The 10,598-nt window shown below is 45.7% G+C and overlaps 2 protein-coding genes across 2 annotated transcripts; one reads left to right on the top strand and one right to left on the bottom strand.

Annotated features, from left to right (window-relative positions):
- Positions 1-2,729: 2,729 nt before the first annotated feature.
- LOC129601823 (kelch-like protein diablo) lies at positions 2,730-4,735 on the top strand. Its single transcript, XM_055500730.1, has 5 exons — positions 2,730-2,844; positions 2,907-3,503; positions 4,029-4,103; positions 4,332-4,547; positions 4,710-4,735. Exons 1-5 carry the CDS (start codon positions 2,730-2,732, stop codon positions 4,733-4,735), a joined length of 1,029 nt encoding a protein of 342 aa, XP_055356705.1.
- A 1,552-nt stretch (positions 4,736-6,287) lies between these two features.
- LOC129601826 (kelch-like protein 12) lies at positions 6,288-10,598 on the bottom strand. Its single transcript, XM_055500734.1, has 5 exons — positions 10,321-10,598; positions 8,468-8,753; positions 7,777-8,394; positions 7,003-7,077; positions 6,288-6,641 (listed from the first exon to the last, which is right to left on the bottom strand). The coding sequence occupies exons 1-5, from the start codon at positions 10,471-10,473 to the stop codon at positions 6,421-6,423; spliced, it is 1,353 nt and encodes a 450-aa protein (XP_055356709.1). The 5' UTR covers positions 10,474-10,598; the 3' UTR covers positions 6,288-6,420.

Genomic DNA, 10,598 nt, shown 5'->3' with positions numbered 1-10,598 from the left:
GTAGTCTACTTGCACTTTAACTTTAATGTCATCAGGGCATATGCGCGGTATAATATATTTGTCCTTTGGCACTGTGTCCTGTCCAAAACTTGGCACCTGCCACCTGTTAGGCTCAAGACAAAATATTTTTGTGCGTAGGAAGTTCTAGGAACTGCATCTTCCAGAATACCCATCTCTCTCATCAAGCAATATCCGACAATTTGCTTTTCTGCAGAATTGCTGACCGACGTTTTGCCGAAACATTTTTGCTGACCGACAGTTTGCGCTTCGGTTCGATACGTTGGCTTTTGAGTTTTCTTAATTTCTTGTCATGTGGAAACTAACGGCACCACGGCCTTTCCTGTTCCAGCAGCAGGGACAGATGGTCAGGACATACCGAACTAAATGCTGAAATAAAGCGGGCTTTGGAACATGCGGGGTATCCATGTCAAAGCGAGCCTTGGACTGTCAGGCAAGATAACACGCGGCCAGATGCCATGACCGTCGTGCCGGTATGGCAAGGCAAGGCGCTGGTGTGGGACACTATATGCTGGAACACGGTAGCCCCATCGCATGTCCGGGAAAGTGCGAGTGCATCCGGTTGTGTTACACATTTGACCGAAGGCTGTAAACGCCGTAAATACGCCTACGTGGAAAGGATGGGTTACATGTTTTCTCCCCTAGCAGTCGAAACTTTTTTCACATTTGGTTCGGATTTTATGGAGCTCATTCGTTTCGCTGGCGGAAAGATTGGCGACGTGACACGGGAACCTCGTTCTACTGCATTTTTGAAGCAGAAATTAAGTCCAGCTGTAGTGAAAGGAAATGCTGTTGCTGTTTTGGGCGCCTTAAATATGCGTTCTAGGATTTTGGATGGCGATAACGATTTTGGCGTTTTTTTAGCGTTTAAATTTATATCATTCTAAGCAGTATAACGCGAATGCAGTTTTTGTTACATTGATGGCCTTTGCCCAATAAAATACATTTACTTCTTGTTTCTTATTCTCAGGTTTCTTGGATTTCTTAGTTTTTTTTAGTTTTTTTAGGTTTCATAGGTTCCTTAGGTTCTTAGGTTTCTTAGTTTTCTTAGGTTCCTTGGGTTTCTCAATTCAGCAAAATTGCGTCCACAAGTTGTCGGTGTTCAGAAAAAGCCGTTCCGTGCCATTCAGCAAATTGTCGTTTTAACAAACTGTCGGGTCATCATTTCGTCGGTCAGCAAAAAGTCGCCAGCAAGTTGTCGGTCAATTGGATAGTGGTCAGCGAATTGTCGGTGTACCCTTGCTTACAACCGACGAACCACTAATGTACTAACTTGGACCTCTCTCGCTTAGAAAATCTGCGAGGTCCGTGCGCGTCAAAGCTTCAGGTGAAGCGTGCGCAGATATAAAGTGCAGCCTCGCGACTGAGTGTTGGAATTTACCTCGAAAATACCTTTTGAAAAATTAATGGCGACGGTAAAGTTAATTTCAGTGCATAGTGCCAAAAAGTAACGTCGTAGCGTCGTAACGTCGTACTGCGCACGACGTTACTGCGTCACGTAAAGTCACAATGAAGAAGCAGTTGGTTAAATTAATAGCCGTCATGTGGTAATCGCCGACTTTGGGTGGTTAAACACTTTCATCTTGGGCAACTTTAGATTTCGTAATCGTCAAACTTCGATGCTGATTCATTGGCTCCTCGATAACGATTCTTGATTGTACAGGCTTGATATTAGCTGCATACACTGAAGACAACTGTCTAAAATTCGCAGTTTCAAGAAAAACTTCCTTTCAGTCGCCATGGAGGTAGCTGCTGTGACCATCGAGTCTGATCCATCGACAAAAAGTCGTATGCGCGAACTGTGGCAGGATCGTCAGTTTTGCGATGTAGTGCTGGTGGGCGCAGATACCAGTGCGGAGATCCCTTGTCACCGAGTAATCCTTAGCGCCAGCACTACGTATTTCGAAAAGATGTTTACCGTTGAAATGACCGAAGCATCAATGGCGAAGCCTATTACCTTTCCGACAGTATCAACACTGGTGTTGAAAAAGTAAGTGAATCTGTTCATCCAGCGATAGAATTGTGCTCGTAAAATTGTAGGTTTGAACAGAAATCCATACGCTATAAATAAACTGCTAACGGTGCTGGGTATGGCATGTTTCGATCCTTCAAAGCAACTATTTTGTTAGGTTGCTAGATTATGCTTATTTTGGCTCAATTACGATTGATGCCCATGACTGGCAAGACGTGGTCGAGGCTGCCCAGCTGCTGGATTACGGGAAGATCGTCAGGGGGTGTTGGGAATTTGCGCTCCGGCAGCTTGATGTGGACAATTGTGTGGCTCTGTGGAACTTGGCGGAGCACACAAACCACGGCGATCTGGACAACGCTGACAGAGCGAAGCAGTATTCTCTGCAGTACTTCATGCACCTTTCCCAGGCTCCAACCTTTTTGGCGCTGAATTTGGAGGAGTCCAAGGTACGCGGCCTGAGATACTGGGGATAGCTTGGACAGGAACCGCGCGATGGCTTTTCTGATCGGGGTTCAGTCACGCAAGATGCCGTAATACAGTGTCAGCACTGAAGTTTCTATCTGCTTTGTAGTTGGTGTCGCTGGTTGCGTCGGACGATGTTCGTGTGCTTACGGAAATGGATGTTCTGAGCGCTGTTGTTCTGTGGATAGACCATCTGCCTGATGAGCGTCAAATGTTTACTGTTCAACTGTATCAGTACGTTCGTCTGCCTTTCTTAGCCGATGCTGCGCTGGACGGCATGGCGGCCGTTTTAGCGGAGCTCGGTGGAAACGATGCGGCTGTTCTACGTGACCGGGTGCTCCAGGTCCGAGAACAACACGAAACAGCGGGATACAAACCCCGCTTGTCGTATGGTGAGCGATACTTCTGCACATCGGTTGGTCAGAATCGCACTATCATAGTCTGTTGCTTTCAGATACTTTGCAAGTGATCGCGTTTTGCGGAACCTTGCGGTCTTCCACGATTATGTGCTTCGCGCCCTCCACAGGAGCCATGGTCTCACTGGGGGAGCTGCCAATTTCGGTTTCCGCAGCCAGTATTGCGGTGGTAGGCCAGCGGGATCTGTACGTGTGTGGAGGACAAGCAGGTCTCAACGCGCGCCCAACGGACAAAGTTTTCCTGTACATTTCTGCACAGAATGGCTGGCAAGAAATGCAGCCGATGCAGACAGCGCGAGCCGAGGCGGGTATTGGGGTTGTAGATGGATTTGTGTTTGTTGTCGGCGGAGTGGGGATTAGTGCCAATGGTATGGGCCTGACGGAATTGGACAGTGTGGAGCGCTTTGACCCGATCCACAATGAATGGAACTACGTCTCCAGTCTGCCGGTAGCGCAAACGTCATGTGCGGTAGCCGTGCACAGTCGGCAACTGTTCGTTTTTGGAGGACAATTGACTAGCAGTGTGCTGCTGTATGATGTCGCTGCGAATGCATGGAGCGAAGTTGCTGGTCTCGCATCTCCGCGCATCGGATGTAGTGTGTGTGCCGGCAGCAGCGGACTGATTTACGTCATGGGTACGTCACTGCAGTGCGCATTCTTGTTCAGCAAACTGTTTTAAACATTGCGGCACTTCAGATTCCGGTATGTAGGTGCAGGTAGCACTTTGGTAGCATGTGATAGTACGGTACTGCACTATCATTACAGTAATTACACTGGCTTGATTCAGTGACGTACTGTCTGGTTGCCCGTAGCTCAAACGTGAAACCAACGGGCTCAGGCTTTCAGCAGCGTGCAGTTAACAATGCAAGAGATAAACTCAGAGACCGTAGATGCAGTTTGAAGAAACAGTCATGCAGATACCAGACCGTTTTTCTCATGCGTTTCACTCGATCAACGCTGTTGCATGAAAATTAAGTACGTAATTGTTGTGCAAGGAGAGTTTTGCGTCGGTCGCACATTGAGGCTTGCCGCGTGCGCAGTTCACTGCCAAGCTGCACCGCGGAATCGTCGACCCAAAATAATACTGCCATAGATTTATATGCATACTTAGCCACTGCAAATACAGATACTACACTGAAATTGTGATATTTTGTCCTTAGGTGGCACAGACTCCCGAGCACGCCTCGTTGCGGGGGAAATCTACGATCCACTGCAGAAGAAGTCCGTTCGGGGCTGTACGTATACCAGTTAAAGTGCCTAATTATAGACTGCGTCATTGATTACGAAGAATGTCATGTATGTAGTCTGATAATCTACATTTATTTCTTGAGCTTTGTACGTTCAGACAAAGTCAGGTGCACTTAATTAATGCGAAGACTTCGTGATTAGCTGGTGCTTGGAATGTTTCGTGTACCTTTATTGGCATTGTGGTAGTGCTCGGCTGCAGGTACTGATTTTTGTAGTTGCTGTGAGTCCCTTGCGCACCCGAGGGGCAATCGCTCGCGTTGGAACGCGTTTGTACATGTTAGGAGGGCAGTCGACTGCGCGCCATGGACCTGGAACGGAAATCCAGTGGTGCGAGGAGACCGACATTGATATTGGATGGACCCTTCACGACAGCCACATTCCGGCAGACCGCTGCGATGGGCTACAGTGTTCGGCTCTTATCCTGTCGAATGGTTAGCAAGCAAATGTTTTCTTAGTTGCAATATACCAAGATGGTATTCTATTGGATTACTTTAAGTACAGACAGGAATTTTACAAACGAGATTCCGTAAAACAAAATCATTTCAACATATAGCAGATACATATTTACAGACCTGCAATTTTTTCCCGTACAGGCTGCGCTGTTCTCCTGCCCAAATGATCGTCAGCGGTTCCAACGACCACGTCGCACCAATGAAGGGAACCTGCGTTTTTTTATTTTTGGACACACTTGAAAGCGGACAGACGGAATGGCTTATGGTGTTTCGCGCGATATTCTCTTTGGACGATCAATTATTCACTTTTTATTACGTAACTGGCCGAAAAAATAAGCCTAACTTTAGATAATTAAATGTTTGTGTTAAGGTCTTTTAGCAAAGACTGGTTATTCTTTTCGATTTGCGGCCAAGGTAGTAGCATATGTTTCGGCGGATTAGTACACCTTCATGCGTTACCACGTGTCCATCTTTACACGTTCAAGTTTTTCTTCCGTAAAACTGTTTGTTTTATCAGCTATCTGTTTGCGTCTTTAGTACACTAACCAGCACTATAAAATCCTCGTAGTGGGCTTATCAGAACGAGCTCTTGTGTTCTCGATATCGGTGATTTGCACCGGCACGCCGCCTCGTATCAGGTGCCGGAAAGTTACCGTAGACCCAGAGTATCATCTCAGCTTTTTAACCAGCGCGTGTTCGCACACTCTGCTGCTTGATTATGCGATACTAAGCTTTGCAAATTAGTCCTGTATCGTGTGCCCGATAAAAAAGGGTTTTCGGCGGTGTCGCGGTCACGGTATTACACTACGCCTACGGGATATTTGGTGCATACCTTCGCGTATGCGTAGGTCTTCTTTGGTGCACTCCAGAATTCATTGGCTCTTTGGGTGGGAGGATGCGCACAGCGTCGCGCAAGGCGCGGCTGTGCTGGGGAGGAGCTTGTGCCTGCCGTCGGCATAACGCTGATACGTTGACGCTTTCTTCAGCTCTTCACCTGTCGGGACTTCGAGATCAGTTGTCTGCTAAGTGCAAACTAACGATCAAGTGCCTTTTACGGACTTTTCTTCGACTTTGCAAGAACTGGCACGATTGTATATACTGTTTAACTGGAATCTGGATCAAGCAAAACGCCACAAACAGTGCAGGAAGCGTAATGATTCGAAGGACACTCCCAGCTCCCAAGGGTCAAGGCCTGTGTTAAAAGACAATCCAGACCATCCCATCCAGACCCATGAATCCGCCGGTAATGTTCACATAACCAAAAGGTGAGGTGAACATAAACAAATAAACAAAAAATTTTCAGCGTTGGTTCTAGCAGCATTTAAACTTTAAAACTTTATGGTAAACTAATTAGCGTGATTTATTTCATTAAGGGCTGAATCAGTTCCTTGATGGGAATATCATATATTTTGGCTTCTAATCAGACTGTTTACTGCAGTCAAATCCAAGTGTAGTGAGTAAGTGGCTTCCAGTAATCAAGGCCGTAGCAAGGCCGGAAGGATTGAGGCCTCATTCTTCCCGCCAGTTGCCACGATCGGGCCCATGATTGACTGGAGCTGCTCAAACGTAGAAATAGAATAATCTGGACAAAAAAACAATAACACCATGGCAGGTGTTGTTGCCACGTACACTACGCTATATGGGTGATAGTTTATTTTTCAATATGCACAACAACGAGAACCACTCAGTATAGTACAATCAGATGAAGAATTTGTCCCAGTTAACATGAGAAGGGACTGTACCCAATATGCTCATAGCGTTGCACGTCATAATCTCCAAACTTAAACGCTGAAACAAAAAGCAAGTGGAACGACTCTCGCCTGTTATACGCTATATTAAGCACGACCAACAATTATGGTGTGATGATCGATGATTTGATGACCACACAACGCACGCCACTGGCTCCGGTTGGTAGCTGGCTTCCATGCATGGTCCACCTGTCAGCGATTTCATTGTAACACTCCATGGAGCGACCTGTAGGCTGTCCAACTTCCTCGTCTGCGCCAACGGCGTATATCGTTTCTCCCACGAGACAGGTCCCCGGTTGGCATATCCTCTTCTGGTTTGTTCTCGCTGAAAAACGCAACAAAAACGTAGCTGCGGTATATTCTACACAAAGTTATAGTAGGCGACCCTAACATTTCGTAGTCTACTAACGGCACAGCTATCTTTGCCACCTGCGGCAAACCACAGTACGCGGCGGCCAATTTCGGGATCCGTCAGCTCCACTTCTTCGCCACCGCGAGCGGTAGCAAAACGCGGCGCGTATAGCATACAAGGAGTCACTGACCTCTCAACCTCGTTACTCGGGCTACACAGGTTGGTACGGCGCATGAAACGAGCCAAGAAACGGCCTCACGAAAAGTACCACGTGTGTGTAACTAACACGTGCATGTAACTGCACGTGCACGTGTGTAACTCTTCTCTTTCCTACCCTTAGTTTGCCATCGATTTGCTCTGGTGTCGTAAGCCTCCATGGGATTCTTTATGGATCCCGCGACATTTTGACCTACAGGAGGAGATTCTGCCGTTATTACCCTAAAATACAATGAAAATACATACTAGGGCTGCTTAAAGGAAGTGGCGCGGTACATGGTATCGAATTCGCGTACACAGACGAACACTTTCTCTTTCGCGCACTCCCAGACACTTCTTTGCTTTGTGTTGCGACATCCTGTAGCCAGATGATTTGTTTACATAAAACGTCAAAACCGTTTGTGCGCGCAACATCCGGTTCAAAAGTTGTGGTTATAAGAAAATTCCAAAAAGCTTAAATGCATTCCGGTCTTTATAATTCCTTTTAAAAGTTGAAAGAAATGGTACACCTTTGGCTCGATGTAAAAACGATCTTCTTGCAAATGTGCGTTACCATGCAAAATTTTTGGAAGATCGCTTGAAAACGAGATTTTTGTTACACCGGAATGCATATAAACTTTTTGGAATTTTTTTACAGCCATAACTCTTGAACCGGATGTTGCGCGCACAAACGGTTTTCACGCCCGTGTATACAAATCATCTAGCTGCAGAATGTCATAACACAAAGCAAGGAAGTGTCTGGGAGTGCACGAAAGAGAAAGTTTTCGTCCAGGTACACAAATCTACCACGTACCGGGCCACTTCCCTTAAGTTAATTCTTTCGAATAATTTCTGCAATCACGTTTTCAGCCATTGTCGGCGACATCTCATCGTTTCGGGATTGTTTCCGTACCGAAATTAACAACGAAAATCAAGCCGCTCGAGCCAACACATGCGGAGAGGGAGCCATGCTTCATCCGCATCCCAGCCAGTTCACTCCACGTGTCCACGTGTGGATCGTAACGGAATACTGAGTCAAGATATCTTTCAGGTGAACGCCCTCCGAACGTGTACAAATAGTCTTGATGCGCCACCATGGCGAATGCATTCATGGGCGTTGGCAAGCGCGCTACGGACCGCCACTGATCGCACTGTGGATCGTACATCTCCACGGCGTCCGTCAGACGGCCACGCCAACCTTGACCACCCGCTACGTAGATGCGACTGTGGAGCACGGCTGCACCCGCGCGTTCCCGGGCATGCTGCATGGGTGCCGCGTTATTCCATTGGCCAGTCATCGGATCGCGTCGCAAGACGGTCGGCAGTACCCGGCCATACTCGCCGGGCGACGTCAATCCGCCACAAACAAAAATCGAACCGTCATCCAGACTCACAGCGCCAGGATACCTAACAGCGTGCGGAAGAGGCGTTAATGGTGACCAGGTAAGCGCAACAGGATCGAAGCAGTTCACATCCGCTAAGAGCTGAGTCCGCGTTATTCCCCCAACACAAACGATGACCTCTCTGGAATCTGCAGCGTGACAACATGTGCTTAACTCCTTACATTTGTATAATATGCTGATTATTGCCGAAGCAACACTGACCGTGTGCTATTTCGTCCCGACTTGTGGAGGCAGCACTAACCAAACTACTGGCAACGCAGACATGAGGCAGACCATCTGCCATGCACCGTGTATTTCCAGCGTTCCTTGTACCGTCCTGTGTACTGACTTTCTTAACCACATTTTGCGAGCTGTGTGTTATTTCTCTGTGAACGGACAAGGAGCACGCAGTATCGCAGGTGGTTATTGTGTTCGGGTGAGATGCAAAATCGGCGTTTGGCTTAAGGATCTTGGATTGCGTGTCGTATAGCTCTGAATCGTCATCAGGCTGAAAAACAGAAACCAGTAACTTCAGAAGAAATTTCAGGAGTATTCAACCGCAACGTAGCACTTTGGCGATTGTCGCTATAATTATAATTGTGCGTTTACAGTATTTTTCTGTGGAGCCTCGCGATGGTGCAGTTGAAATTTGTTTTCATTAATTTTAAAATTACAGTAATTAAAGCTCAAAGATCACAAAACATGATGGACAAGGAAACTATTACTTCGGCGACAAAATTAAATATTCATATTTTCCAGCTTCCGTTGCTATTATTGAGGCACTGGATGGCGTACTACGTTAAAAGCAAAGCCTCAAAATGTTTTGGCAACCTACTGTTTTTACGTGTAAAAGTGGCATTTCTTGAGATAATTTGGTGTTCATCAAGCCGGAAACTGTGTAAGTACACTGTATTATACTATAACTGCTATCCCTAAGTAAAAAGTAATAATTAAAAACACGAGGTAACACATCATTTACAAAATTTGCTAATTTACGGTTAACTAAATTCGACTGCACTGCACTCAGGCAACGGCGCTTTTTTAGAGAAATGTCGCCAGACTGTGGTTAGCGGTAAATCCGTAACCCAAATGCCAATTCGCATTGGCATTTGCCAATGCAAAAATTATATACAAAAATAAAATGAATACAAAATACAAGCAAAGAAAATACAAACAAATAAATAATCACAAATAAAGGAAAATACAAATAAAAAATCTTTGAAACAGTCTTCAGTAAACCAATATAATGTACTGAAAATTTGCTTATACAGTGAAACCTCCAAGATACGTACACCTCCGTTAAAAAAATTTCGTACGTAACTCAGAGGTGTACGTAACATAGAATCGCCACCCCCAAGCCCCCCTGGGGGGGCGACTGTATAATGAGGGCACTGCCCCACTGTGGAGTGCTCAGTATACTGCATGCAACTGCACTGTACACAGCGTGCAATTCTGAAATGTAATTATGTTGCATTAGTTCACAGAAATTTTTATCTTTTTACAGCATATAAGCAGGCGGAAAAGTTTCTCCCACACACTTCGAACAGAAAACATCGTCCGAATCAGTTCAGAACAAAAGAAAACCTACAATTTTGAGCTGGTTTCTTTGTTTTTTCACGATTTTCCCATCGGATATTTTAAAAAATCAAATTCTGACTCGCCAGTGTACGTATGTTCGAGGTGATTGTGTACAGTTTAGTGCTTAAGCGGTACCGAGAAAAAGTGTACGTGTACGCATCGTAGAGGTGTACGTCACGTAGAGGTTCCCCCCTGTACTGTAGTCTACGGAGAGTTTCGGTACAGAATTTTTCGTACTTAAGTGAGAGGTGTACGTATCTTGGGAGTGTACGTACGAGGACGTTTTACTGTATATAAAAAAGACTAGAATAATGGCCGAGAATATCAGAGATCATAATACATTGAAAATTCTTGGCTATGTCACACGGAAAAACAAATTGTAATTTTTTCAGCATTCGAATAACATTAGCACGCCCAGTCAGGTTTCACTTCATGATAATTAAGCCCATGCACTATCTCTGCTATTAATTTTGTATAACCTGTACCAAGAAACCTACCTTATTGTTTTCCAGCTGTTGTCCCAGTGGAATGTTTTCGCAAAACGGGGGATACGTCATGGCAACGCCCTCGGTTGAGAATACACTGTGATATTTGGAGTAATACGGAACTTCGGGACGCGTTGGTGGGAAGTTTGGTAGAAGGATCTCCATTGTGGGACTAGTCCGCAACAGATTGTACGCAAATACGCAAAATTAGTGCTGTTTTAAATCGACAGCAAGAAAATCCGTGACACTTGACAGCACAATGTGGTAGTTTGTTAAATTCGTTTTCTTTT

The sequence above is a fragment of the Paramacrobiotus metropolitanus genome, unplaced genomic scaffold, assembly GCF_019649055.1.
Source record: "Paramacrobiotus metropolitanus isolate TYO unplaced genomic scaffold, Prichtersi_v1.0 Parri_scaffold0000281, whole genome shotgun sequence".
Classification (NCBI taxonomy): domain Eukaryota; kingdom Metazoa; phylum Tardigrada; class Eutardigrada; order Parachela; family Macrobiotidae; genus Paramacrobiotus; species Paramacrobiotus metropolitanus.
The sequence above is the reverse complement of the archived record's forward strand: the minus strand, read 5'-3'. Positions and strand labels throughout refer to the sequence as shown.

What these genes read in the sequence shown, in the direction of transcription:
- LOC129601823 (XM_055500730.1), top strand. Translation starts at nt 2,730, where the DNA reads ATGGCGGCCGTTTTAGCGGAGCTCGGTGGAAACGATGCGGCTGTTCTA. An exon ending in CAAACCCCGCTTGTCGTATG is followed by an intron (nt 2,845 to 2,906) that starts GTGAGCGATACT and finishes TGTTGCTTTCAG; the next exon opens with ATACTTTGCAAGTGATCGCG. An exon ending in GGCTCTTATCCTGTCGAATG is followed by an intron (nt 4,548 to 4,709) that starts GTTAGCAAGCAA and finishes TTTCCCGTACAG; the next exon opens with GCTGCGCTGTTCTCCTGCCC.
- LOC129601826 (XM_055500734.1), bottom strand. Translation starts at nt 10,473, where the DNA reads ATGGAGATCCTTCTACCAAACTTCCCACCAACGCGTCCCGAAGTTCCG. An exon ending in TCGGGACGAAATAGCACACG is followed by an intron (nt 8,395 to 8,467) that starts GTCAGTGTTGCT and finishes GTCACGCTGCAG; the next exon opens with ATTCCAGAGAGGTCATCGTT. An exon ending in GATTTTCGTTGTTAATTTCG is followed by an intron (nt 7,078 to 7,776) that starts GTACGGAAACAA and finishes CTCCTCCTGTAG; the next exon opens with GTCAAAATGTCGCGGGATCC.